Below are 13,850 nucleotides of genomic sequence, written 5' to 3' on the forward strand. Positions count from 1 at the left end.
TAATGCAGCTAACGCTGACTGTGATGCTTCATATTTTTGTGCAATGGGTTTACTTAACAAAGTGGTCCAACTGTCACCTACTGTGGTAGACAAATTATTTACCAGCTTAGATTTGATGTTTTCTCCAAACAACAAGAATGACTTTTGAAGTTACCACACAGCGTTCTATGGGACTCTGTATTCGACCTTCACTTTTCAAAACAAAACTTCCATCTTTAGAACTCTATTTTTCTATGATTTGACTTTTTCCCAAAATTGAACTTTTTTTTGGGGCACACAGTAATCTGCTTAAAGTAGAACTAATCTTAGAGAACAAGAATTCTTTGAAAAACTTCCAAGAGAAAATATTTGACCTTGTCCACAACCAAAACAAGTTTTATATTCTGTCATGAAATGGTCTCGACTTTGTTTCTTCTGTATTTAAGAGCCATTTCATAAATGTAATTTCATGATTCATTCAGATAGCATTTCCAATTACATATTTTACGCTTTGATTGAAAACAGTGCTTTTAAAAATGCGTACCCCACATATGCTCATTTTCGTGTACAACCATTTCAAATGCATTTTATATATTTTGGGTGGAGTTTTTACACATCATGCTTTAGATATGTTTTCAATGCTTAGAATTTAGTAATATCGAACATAATAAAGTGGAGTGGTTGTTGTATTGCGATTTAGGATCAGAGCGAAATTTCCCGATTCATGCCCTTATATAGGTACAATTCACATTGCCCTAATAAAGGCATAGAAATCATACCCATATTTAGACATAGCCCATGCCGTCCAAATACAGGCATGGCTACTTCCACCTGTTCCATAAAGCCACAAGGATTTCTTGGGAAAATCGGCTTAAGCTGTCAGGGACATCCCCTTGCTTGAATATTGATTAGTCCAAGAACACATGGAGTTTTCAAAGAACTACCATTCCCTTGGGGTTCTTTGATGACGTTATTATGCCTGACTTGCTCTAGCAAACACATGGTGATTCGGAGCAGCTCAACTATCTGCTTGCCCGATGCAGCTCGCTACAGCAAGTGCCGAAGAAAGCCGACCCTCCAGCTGACTCATTGATCAACAGGCTGCATTTCTCTTGGCGAGAATCCAGCTCCAGTATTTCCAAGCTCCCCTCGTGGGGTGTTGGGAAATCGAGTCCCGAGACAGAGATACCAGACCCCCTTCATTCTAAAACCAAGGTACGGAGCTGATTAGACCCTAAAGAGAAATCTTGGATAGATTATTGGCAAAGAAACTAAACCTATGCTACACCACACTTACTTCTTCCCTTGTACTAGACTTAGGTTAGGTACATTGGGGTAGGCGTATTTTAGAAGCACCAGTTGAGTACTTTTTAGCCTTTTTTATTTATGTATGTATTTATCTATGAATTACATACCATACAATGCTTTTACAGTATTATTTTATAATACTCTTCTTGCTGTACGCATTATATTTTGCAGCCAGTATTGATTGTAGCAGTTCACTTTACTTGCATGAGAAAGAAGACTGTTCAATAAACCCTTTTATTGAAAACGCAGGTCTCTCTATTTCTCTGCACCTCTGATGAAACTAAGTATGCATGATTGACTGAGTAAAGTAACTATCTATTGTTTCCACTATTCTGAAGATAAGTTTTATTCTTGGGGAAACAAAGTTGTCATGTTTATGCGGTTGTACGAAACGAATCCCTTCTTGTGAATTCGAGAACGTTTCTAGTGACCTCTGAGCTAGCTGTCACACAATTAAGTCTAATATATTCAATAGAGACCTAGTCAACCTAAAACCAACCTCAAATCTATAGGATATATTATTCCAATGCGCAGAGCCTATTGGGAATATAGGAACTACACTACAGGCTGACATCTTATAGGTTGCAACACAAGTGACCATCTACCCCCTTTTCCTAAAGGGGATTCAATTCCAGCTCCCACTCACTCTTGGCTAGTCAACTTCGGCTTGAAATGTGTAAGGCCAAAATCTGGAAACAGTTTTGTGATAGCGCCTCACATTTTGGGCAACAAAATAAAAAAAAATACCATCACAGAATGTTGCCATCAATTTCATCAATATATTCATCACCGCTATGTGTTTGTTTTTCTAGGTCTTGGGTCCTACTGTCGGCGTGATAGCTACTTCCAAAGGAGCGGAGATTGCCTTGGCCATGGCGACATTCCTAAAGCAGGTGGCAGCTACAGTATGCATTAATGGTAGCAGCATCATCAGTGGCATGACACTACGCTACCGGGACCTCTACATCAAAGGGTCCCCACATAAGCCAGAATTTGTCCGCACCACCAGCTATGGGGCAGTGGAAAGCTGTGATATGTTTGCATATCCACGTGCAGCGGAACATCTGGACTGTATCCTCCCTGTGGAAAGAGCCTCTGGATCCCTACTGTTCATTGTGGGTGGCGATGATAGGACCTACCACAGCAAATGCTATGCAGACGAGGCACTGACGCGGCTCAAAAGGAACCAAAAGATGAACGGTCGCCTCCTCTTCTATCCAGGTGCTGGCCACCTAATACAGCCCACAGGCTCACCGTATTGCTTCGTTACATCTTCCCCCTATACCCGACTGCTGTTGCTGTTGGGAGGAGAGTTCATAGCTCATTGCAAAGCGCAGGAACATTCCTGGAGAGAAATTCTAATTTTTTTCTGGATCCACCTACAAAGCCCCACGGTCAGCAAGCTTTGATAACTGTGTTATGATCAAATCTAAAAAGGTAAAAACACTTTCCGGGAACTGGTCTTGAGAATTTATGGCACAAACAATGTGTAAATGAGTGGTTTTAAAACAGCCAACTTTTAATGTGATCCTTTGCCCAAGTGAAAAATCAATACTGGTGTTTCTAATGCAGTGTAGTCCCAAAAAGTACCCTGTCTTGCAGGACCTACGACGATTATGGATAACATATACTGAGGGTCTGGTGGCAAACTGACTCTGTACACCCCCGCCACATATATTAGCCTATGGTTTGCATTTGCTAGCTCGCAGTGAGACTAGAATCTCGTGTTATCAGAGAGATTAGTTTGTGCAACTTTAGAACACAATAACCTCATAACCTCAGACTTATGGAAACAATATATTACTTTTCACCCAGTCACTCATGCTTGCTTGTTTTTGCTCTCAAAGAGATACAGAGAAGACACAGTCAAACCTGTTTACAATAAGAATTTATTGTACAGTAGTTCTTCTCATGTAGAATGAGTGCGCTGTTACAATTGTAACATAGTAACAGAGATATAGAGCCAGCAGTACAGTGAATAAGACGAAATAGTATTGTTCTACCATTTTGCAACAGTCATGAACCTGTACATGAATATAGAATGCAGTAATAAAATAAAGTGTGTAGTCCTAAGATGCCTGACTAGATGTACCACAGTCCCCTCCTCAATATCAGGGGTATTCCTTGCTTTGACCCAGGCCCTCGGCGCCTTTTGGAACTCATCCTTCTTGGAGAGACTGGTCATTGCAATTTTACATTTCCTGCAGTAGTGCTTCAGCTGTCTCACATTGTAGCATTCCAGTTACTCCTTTTCCCAATCAAAATCAACTGATGCTATGGATGCTGCTTTACGCATGGTGGCTAAACTTGGCAGTTCTTGGCAAAAATAAAAAATCCCAGGAAAAACAATCTACCAAAAGTATGTGGTCACATTTTGTTCTGCACTCACTAGTATTGTTCACCAATCACTGTACATGAGTCACAAATGCAAGTCCAGAATCTTCACCACTAACCACTAATGTTAGATTTGGGTGTCTCTAGTTGGCATAGGTAGGTACCTTTGACCAAATAGGGACACTTGCGTCTAGTCAGGGTAAGGGGGTACACTCCTAACATAAACCCTGCTCACCCCTTGGTAGCTTGGCACGAGCAGACAGGCTTATCTCAGATGCAGTGTGTAAAGCATTTGTGAACACATACAGTAACCCAGTGACAACACTACAGATGAACACCACACAAGTTGTAGTATAAAAAGAAGAATTTTTATATAGACTTAACACAAGACCACAAACAACAAAAATCCACAATATTGCACTTAAAAATGGTAGAGTTAGCTTAGTTATCTTTAGATGTAAAATGCCAAAGTTTGAGTTCAATGTACCTTTAGATGTGTAAAGCTATACAACAAAAGTGTTGCAGAGAAGGTGATGCATCGGTTCCTTACACGCAAGAACGGAGATGCGTTGGGTCCATACTGATGCATAGGGGATGCGTCTGTTCTTCTCAACCTGGGGAGGTGATGCACTGGTTTTGTACTGCGCTTCCATGGCGATGCGGCTAACAGCTCCGTGATGCGTTGAAGATCCAGTGCAATGAAACAAAAATGGCATCTTCTCCTTGATGCGACACGATACGTGCATGCACGATGGCCGTGCTGAGACTCAACGATTCCTCTGAGCCGCGACAGGCCCTGCAACATGCTTCTCTGCTGATGCAATGGCGTCTGATGCGACAGCGACCCTCTTCTCGGGTGATGCGAGGCGCTTCGAGATGTGATTCGAGAGCTACAGAGGCGACACCCTTCTTCAGTGATACAATGACAGCGGCCGTGGCAGCGACACGCTTCTTCTTCATGAGTCGCAATTCCAGCTCCTTGTGACAAGCAGTCCTTCAGAAGGCCCAACACAACAGCAGGCACTTCCAAAGAACTCTTGGGGAGCTGGTGGGTGAAGTCTCTTGTCTCTGAGACTTCAGCAGGAGGCAAGCTCTATCTCAAGCCTTTGGAGATCCTTCACAAGTTGAGTTGAAAGTAGCACAAAGTTCTTTCTCCTTTCTTTGGCAGTCAGTCAAACACTACAGGCCAATCCTGAAAGCATCACTTCAGCTTAGTGATAGTCTCTGCTCAGTCTCTCTGTTTCCGCTCCTCAGCAAAGGATTATTCTTGTTTCCAAAAAGTGATCTAACTCTCTGGGGTCTGGGTTCCCGCTTTTAAACACCTATTATCTTTGTTCTCTGAAGGCAGAGAGGCCTTTGCCTAGTCCAAACCGGTTCTGTTCAGACTTGGGGAACTTTATTGACAAGACTCCTTCTTTCCTTTCACAGTGTAGGCCAGGGACATCAGACGCACCACAGGAGGTGGAGCCAGCACTGTGGAGGGAAGGCACAGCCCTATTTAGGTCCCAGGTGCAACTCCTCCCACTCATCTACATGCAGATCTCTATATCTGTGCTGTGCTGTGCTGTCCTGTGCTGACTCAACCTGTCTTCTGGAATCCCCCAGCCCCTGTCACTAAAACTCCAGACAAGGAATACACAACCTACCAGAGGCAGGCGTTGATGGTAAGACAAGAAAATACCTACTTTCTAAAAGTGATATTTTCAAAGACAGAATGTTAAAACCAACTTCACTGAAAGATGTATTTTATCATACTAAACTCGAATTTCTACCTAGTTCACTGAGTCAGTTACGATTATAAGATGTTCTATTCAAATTGCCCATTCTGGCCTATAGGGAACAGGTAGCATTGCAATAGTGAAAAACAAAAAAAGGCTGTAATTCCTATCAGGACATGTCACACACATCAGGGCTTGCCCTACCATTTACCTACAATGCACCCTGCCCAAGGGCCTACCATAGGGGTGACTAATATGCAGACACAGGAATGTTTAGGGACTTTAGGTGGGTGCACTTGCCCAGTCAACATGGCAGTACCAGACTGCACACAGGCTCTGCAATGGGAGACCTGAGACACACTTTTACAGGCTGCTTCTGTGGGTGGCACAATCAGTGCTGCAAGCCCACCAGCAACATTTAGTTTACAAGCCCTGGGCACCCTCCGTGCACTGTAATAGGGTCTGGCAAGTAAACCAAACCAGCCAATCATGGAGTCACTAATCCCTACATCTATTTAACATAGGGAGCACTTGCACAGTGGAAATGGACAGCAGTGGCACAGTGCCCAAAGCACCTATTACCAGGAAAAACACATGAGGCAACTGCAAAAGAAATGGAAGGGAGACCCATGCCAAGGTGCCAGGTCTAACAGGCCCCATCTGTACGACTACTCATACAGTGATGATCACGGTGGCACAGCAACATCAAAGTTGACAAGAATTCAACAATGACCTGGACAGACCATGCTCTTGGCACTTTCGGCATTTCTGTCCTCCACCACCACATACCTCTGGATCTGCCTTCCACAGTGAGAAAAATTTCATGGAACAGGATTGGAGCCACAACCTCTCCATGCACTGACCCAAGCACACCAGCAGCTTGCTGAAAGCCATCAAGAATTTCAACTTCTGGATTACTGCATGCGCTGAAACCCTGCTCCACCTCAAGCTCAAACCAACAGCTAGAGCCCAACCATATGCTAGCTTCTATACAGAGGAACTCAGGCTATCAAAACACCACTGGAGGGCAAGTGGTGTTGACAAAGACATCTTAAATTTTCAATTTTGCACTAAGGCGCTACCACCAGCAAGTTCAGAACACCAAGCACATAGTTCTCACAGACCACATCAACACCACAAAAAGCAAGGAAATATTTGACATTGTCAGGGTTCAAAAAAACTTCCATCCACCTCCAGCAACATCACCCCCTCACAAGAACTCTGCAAGATTTCTCTGCACATGACAACTTACACCCTTCTCACTTGCAACTTCATTTTCCATCACAGCAGAAGAAGAAATCCAGACCACATGCTCTGCCGTCGCCATGAGACGGCAGAGCACTTCGGGGCACCATCTGACCTTTACTATTGCCAAAAGACTCCAACTGATCATTGATGCTCTAACACCCATCTTCAACACCACCTTCCACTCACCCATTTCCCCAGACATGTGGAAATACGCCACAATACCTCCCTTCTCAAGAAACCTTCCTCAGTAACTTAGAAGCAAATATGAACCACTGCTTTGATCACTGGCAGATCCACTCCCCTCTGATACGCCATTTACCCAAAGTCATACTAAGACATATATTTTGAGCTCTGTGTAGAATATTATTCATGTAAGTGGGGATTATGGGATACCTACTGTTTGCCTCATTGATCCATGAGTGTACCCCGGCACCCCCACTGTCATATGGGGTTGTAAAATGGATCACATTTCTTATTCAGTGTGAGCTAAAATGCAACACTTCAGGAAGCGCAAGAGTCTACCATGTGTTTAACTACAAAAAATAGCCAATATTCAAGCAAAATAATAAGCAGCAATCATTGTATCAACAGACCAGAGCATTCACTCAAAATTCGGTGGGCCATATAAAGCTGAAATCTATACAGTGAAGATGCACTTTTATACATTGCCTCTTAATACATGTCAATGGAAATGTGAAAATGTGATAAAACAATAGAAAATGTACAACATCTGCTATTACATGACTGATACCTTCTTCCTGTCCCAGCTCTCAGTAAATTCTGGGAATATATTGGGTAGCTTTCTGTGAGGGTCAACCTTGATCTTTATGGGTTCCATGGAAGATATGAATCCCACATCATTGGCCCTATAGACCACAATGTGAGCGGTACCTCGGAAAGCAAATCAAGAGGCATAAATATTTTCTTCTCACAAGGAGGGTTATTTGTATTGTCGCACAGGAGAGGAAGGACTTGCAAATATATACCATCTGGCATACAATACATGGGACATGTGAGCTTACCCAAACTATTTGCTTAAATAATTTGTCCGACAGGTTGGACTGGGCATGAAGGAATATTTATCAGCCATAGGCCCCAGCAAGATAGAGATGGGATAAAAATGTGGATATGATCGATAAAGGTTATGAGGAGAATTCAGATGTTTTTAAAGCAGAGCGGCTAGTACTAGTATCAATGTCAAGTGGTGCATTTATCATTAATAAGGCAATCCAAATAAAGGCCTTTCTGATGTGCATGGAGTCTGGTATTATAAGTGATCTAATTAAACTCATGTTGATCATTAAGAGTTGGAACTTTGGATGCCATGTTAGGAGAATCATGCTTCTGATGTCCTAGCTGATCACAGGTTAAACAAGTCCCTTCAGATCCCTGGGTGTGTCCTTTCCCCTATCTGTTCCCCTTCCCACTCTTCCAACTCCATGTGCTCCCTTTCCCTCAGTTCTTCATTCTCACCATTTAGAAGCCTCCTGCCTCTCCCTTTCACTGTTTGCTTTGCTGAATGTTTTGGGATTTTAACTACATCCTTTTTGATGTGACAGTCTCTTTCCTATGAAGACACATAATGATTGGCAACCATTACTAATCCAGCTAACTTGAAGCTCTGCACAACAGATGCACCTACAGCTTCCTGAGCCATCTATGCTATGACTTCATTACTGTTTTTCTATTGATCCAGCGATCTGGGACTAATAATTTTCTACAAACCAGGCCCAATTTCATTACCCAACAAGTCCCTTCACTAAACAATTACCAAAATTACCAAATACAAAATTGTATTTTCATGTCTAATATACCAATTATGGTAACGCAATCTTTATGTACCTGACAGGGTTTTGCAAACTAATTCTTAGTTCTAAAAACACTCATAAAACTAGAATAAACACCTCTGATAAAGACAGACTCATTTATGTGTTTAAAATATTTATCTAAATAATGTCAAATAATTGCTCATCAGTACCAAAATACAGTACAAATCATAGATCATCTCAGAGTAACAGTATCAGAGAAATAATGACAAAAATGCATCTCATACTAACAGTGCATAAAGGAGTGGAAAGGCGAAGAGATGATAGGTTCTGAGACAAATTCCATTTGCAAATTATTATGCAAATTCAGTTTTCTGACTCTACTAATCCAATTTAAATAGGTAAACTACTCTCTGGCCATGTGAGAAATAAGGCCCCTCAGGAATATTTGAAGCGGCAAAGACTAAGTCAGGAACAGCAAGCTCAAGAATAGAAGACAGCAAACAGGGCCTCTCCTCACGCAGGTAGGAAAGCAAGCCACCAAATAACCTAACCCCTCCCACCAGGAACCTCAATTATACCCTAAAACCCAGATGTCCAACCCACATTTGTTTCAGAACAAAAGATTTCTCTACACATGATTGATTCAATCAATCAATCAATCAATCATAACATTTGTATAGCGCACTACTCACCCGGCAGGGTCTCAAGGCGCTTGGGGGAAGGGGTCCGCTATTGCTCGAACAGCCAGGTCTTGAGTTGTCTCCTGAAGGCGAGATGGTCCTGGGTCATGGGTCAGCCGAAGGTGGATGGGGAGGGAGTTCCATGTCTTGGCCGCCAGGTAGGAGAAGGATCTACCTCCGGCGGTGGCTCTTCGGATGCGTGGTACGGCGGCGAGGGCGAGGCTTGTAGAGCGTAGCAGGCGGGTGGGCGTGTAGAAGGTCAGGCGGTCGTTGAGGTACTTGGGGCCCAGGTCGTGGAGAGACTTGTGTGCGTGGGTGAGGAGCCTGAACCTGATCCTCTTGCTGACGGGAAGCCAGTGCAGGTCCCTCAGGTGGCCGGAGATGTGGCTGCGTCGGGGGATGTCCAGGATGAGTCGGGCGGAGGCGTTCTGGATGCGTTGGAGTCTTTTCTGTAGCTTGGCTGTGGTTCCGGCGTAGAGGGTGTTTCCGTAGACCAGTCGGCAGGTGACGAGTGCCTGGGTGACCGTCTTCCTGGTTTCGGTCGGGATTCATCGGAAGATATTGCGGAGCATACGTAGGGTGTTGAAACATGATGAGGAGACGGCGTTGACTTGTCTGGTCATCGAGAGGGAGGAGTCCAGGATGAAGCCCAGGTTGCGTGCATGATCTGTTGCCTTGGGAGTGATGCCCAGGGCGGGGGACCACCAGGAGTCATCCCAGGTGGAGGGCGATGGTCCCAGGATGAGGACTTCCGTCTTGTCTGAATTCAGGTTCAGGCGGCTATTCTTCATCCACTCGGCGACGTCTTTCATCCCTTCGTGTAGGCTAGTTCTCGCGGTGGCGGGGTCTCTGGTGAGGGAGAGGATCAGTTGGGTGTCATCGGCGTAGGAGATGATGTTGAGGCTGTGTTGGCGTGCGATGGCTGCAAGAGGTCTCATGTAGACGTTGAAGAGGGTGGGGCTGAGTTATGATCCTTACGGTATGCCGCAGATGACTTTGGTGGCTTCGGATCGAAACGGGGGGAGGCGGACTCTCTGTGTTTTTCCGGCGAAGAACGAGATGATCCACTCCAGTGCCTTCTCTTGGATACCGATGTTGCTGAGGCGTTGAACTAGGGTGCGGTGGCTGCGGAGAGGTCTAGGAGGATGAGGGCCGCTGTTTCCCCATTGTCGAGCAGGGTTCTGATGTCGTCGGTGGCTGCGATGACGGCAGTTTTGGTGCTGTGGTTGGCTCGGAAACCGGATTGCGAGGGGTCGAGGGATCCGTTCGTCTCGAGAAAGGCGGCAAGCTGACTGTTGACGGTCTTCTCGATGAGTTTGGCAGGAAAAGGGAGGAGCGAGATGGGGCGGAAGTTCTTGAGGTCGGTGGGGTCCGCTGTTGGTTTCTTCAGTAGGGTGCTGAGCTCGGCATGCTTCCAGCTCTCCGGTAAGGTGGCGGTGTTGAAGGAGGTGTTGATGATGTTCCGGAGTTGGGGTGCGATGGTGGAGTCGGCCTTGTTGAAGACGTGGTGGGGGCAGGGGTCGGTTGGAGAACCGGAGTGGATGGTGTTCATCGTGCGGGCAGTGTCTTCGGTGGTCACCGTGGTCCAGGTGCGGAGGGTGGCGGTGGGGGGCGTTGGTTCGATGTTTGGGTGCGTGGATGGTGCGCTGAAGCTGTTGTGGATGTCGGCGATCTTGCAGTGGAAGAACGAGGCGAGAGAGTCGCAGAGATCTTGTGAAGGAGTGATGTCGTTGTTGCCGGTGCTGGGGTTGGAGAACTCCTTGACGATGCTGAAGAGTTCCTTGCTGTTGTGGGCGTTGTTGTCCAGTCGCTCCTTCAGTGATTTCTTCTTGGTGGTGCGGATAAGCTGGTGGTGCTTGCGGGTGGCGTGTTTGATTAAGGAAGGGAGTGTACTGTCACATCATTCTCGTCATGTCCATTTCACTCAATGCCTTAATATTTATTTATTCAATGTATCTACTTTATCTTTAAGAAATACACATTCAAGTCACTGTCATAGCATTGATTCCTTTCATTCCAGTATAGAGCAAATTCTGTATCACATTTGTCTCCTTGTGCGGCATTCAGAGGAAATGTTCCTGTACTTGATGAAAAAACTGTTTATTCATGCAGACTAATGGCAGGCACACAACATTCGTGTAGCACACTTGTCTTCCACCTTCCCCTTCTTATTCAGAATTATTTTTCATGTTTATTTCCTATTTTCTATTAACCCAAATGTTTCCTGCAGAACAGAAAACAATGCTTCCATGGAAAACAAGCACAGGCATTATTAATCACTTACTTACAAAGCTTTCCATTACACAACCACCCAGTACTGCAGCTGTCCATGTGCAACCAGAATTAATATTATTTTCCAAGTAAATGTTAATAAAGTGCACAAAAACAGGATTCGTTATTTTCTTTTTCATCTGTCAAGAAGCCTTTCCGGCAATTCCAGTGCTATTAGCACACGCTTGAGCAATAGCACTTTCCCTCATGTTAGGCTCTTTTCCACATCCTATTCCACCGTACACTATTAATAAATGTTACTGAGGGTTCAACTGGAGCATGTTTTATTTTGTGAAAGCCCTGCTCCATCAATCCCCCCTTTGATGGCATTTTAAGCAATCCCCAAAATACCCACCAATACAAATTATCACTTTCAGAAAGCATTTGCTCTCTCTCACTTTACCATTATTCCATCTAAATCCCTCAATATTTCCTCAAAATTTCCTTTACTGTCCTTCAATTCTATTTCTTCTCTCTTTCTTTTTCTTGCTCTACGTTTCACATCAAATGTCTCCTTTCTGCAGTTACAACACGTATGAATCAGAAAAATAATTATTATCACTGTAGCTACTGCAATCATAGGGCCCGATTCACAGAATGAATTTAAGACTCAATCCTAAACTTACTACATTTTGGTATTCACAGAATGCACTTACTCATTTCGGTATTCACAGAATGCACTTACTCATTTCGGTATTCACAGAAGGCACTTACTCATTTCGGTATTCACAGAAGTTAGTAGTCCTAACTTTAGGACTCCTAAATGCCTTCTGTGAATACCGAAAGTCTTAAAATTAGGATTTTTCTCAATTTAGTAGTAGTAAAGTTAGGACTCCTAACTTTAGGACTCCTAAATGCCTTCTGTGAATACCGAAAGTTTTAAAATTAGGATTTTTCTCAATTTAGTAGTAGCAAAGTTAGGCTCCTAACTTTAGGACTCCTAAACGGAGAAAAATCTAAATTTTAAGACTTTCGGTATTCACAGAAGGCATTTAGGATTCCTAAAGTTAGGAGTCCTAACTTTACTACTACTAAACTGATAAAAATCCTAATTTTAAGACTTTCGGTATTCACAGAAGGCATTTAGGAGTCCTAAAGTTAGGACTACTAACTTCTGTGAATACCGAAATGAGTAAGTGCCTTCTGTGAATACCGAAATGAGCAAGTGCATTATGTGAATACCAAAATAGTAGTAAGTTTAGGATTGAGTCTTAAGTTCATTATGTGAATCGGGCCCAGTGGTATTATTATTTTCCCTAATACACTACTCCCAATGGTAGAAAAACAATTACTTCTAGAAGATTTGTAATATTCTTGATGTACCACTCCGGGCTCTTACTCTTATCAGGAATATAGATACAACATTGTTGTATTTTCAACATGTCGCAGACTCCACCCTTTTTAGCCAATAATATATCAAGGGCAAGTAGATTTAGTGAAACCATAGACCTAATCGCAACCATTTCAGGATCAATCATCAAAAAACCACCAGCAGTGTCTGTTGATAAACGATCAACCAATGTGGACAATATTCTAATTTTATGTGAATTTAATATTAATCCAACTGAAGGTATATATAAACCCTGGTTGTAGGAAACTGGTTCTGTATATACTCTACCAAAATGTGGTACAGTGTGCACAGAGTCCAGTTGAACCCTAAAGGTAGGCAGAGGTAAAAGTAGGTAGCACCTTACTCTCTATTTGTGTCTTTCCTCCTCTCTTTCTTGCACTTTTGCTACCTTATTTGCACATTTCTCTCTGTTTTTGCCTTTTTCCTTTTACCTTTTTCAGCCCATTTTTTCCTGCCCCTGCTGCCCCTGCAGCACCTCCCCCCCAGCATGACCAGTGCGACTGGCCCAATCCAGCTCCCCTCCCCGCTCCTGCCTACCAGCTGTCCAGCCCTCCCCGACCCCTACTTAATGGCGGGCGTGCTGCCGGAGCGCCAGAGGCAAGCCCGTCTGTGCCTGTCCACGACCCAACTGCGACCAGTTCCAGGAACTCTGGATCTCTGCAACGCCAACGCTATGACCCAGCAGCACTCCACGCTCTCAACACAGGCCGCAATAGCAACTGCAAGCAAGCATCACCAGCTGACACCCACGGACCCTTCAGCTGTCACTACTTCAGGCGGATCTGCAGCACCACCAAGACTATGGTCCCAGCGCAACCCGCCCCCAAGACCACAACTCAAACGAAGGCCCTGCAATGCATCCTCCACAACATCTGATCCCTCCACAAACACGCCAGTGAAATCTGGGACCTCGTCGACAGCACCACCCCGGACATAGCATTTTTTACAGAAACCTGGACCAATACCACCTCTGGACTGGACCACACCATTGCCATTTCCCAAGGATACAAGATCTCTAGGAAGGACCGTCCCACCTGCCCGGGAGGAGGAATGCCATAGTCCACAAATCCAACCTCCACCTGAGCACACTCCCCAACGTGCCCACACACCTTCACTTCAAGGTACTGTCCAGCCATACCTCCACCCTCCGAGGAACCCTCATCTACCGAAGCCATGGACATTTTGCCAACTC

General features: G+C 44.4%; 1 protein-coding gene across 1 annotated transcript in view; it reads left to right on the top strand.

Annotated features, from left to right (window-relative positions):
- Window positions 1-2,696, top strand: part of LOC147693626 (acyl-coenzyme A amino acid N-acyltransferase 1-like) — a 163,004-nt gene extending 160,308 nt beyond the window's left edge. The window contains exon 3 of the mRNA XM_086933243.1: window positions 2,100-2,696. Coding sequence (XP_086789369.1) covers window positions 2,100-2,696 — 597 coding nt within the window. The remainder of the gene's footprint in view (window positions 1-2,099) is intronic.
- The last annotated feature ends 11,154 nt before the right edge of the window (window positions 2,697-13,850 follow it).

Source organism: Lissotriton vulgaris, chromosome 8 (genome assembly GCF_964263255.1).
Source record: "Lissotriton vulgaris chromosome 8, aLisVul1.2, whole genome shotgun sequence".
NCBI classification, from domain to species: Eukaryota; Metazoa; Chordata; class Amphibia; order Caudata; family Salamandridae; genus Lissotriton; species Lissotriton vulgaris.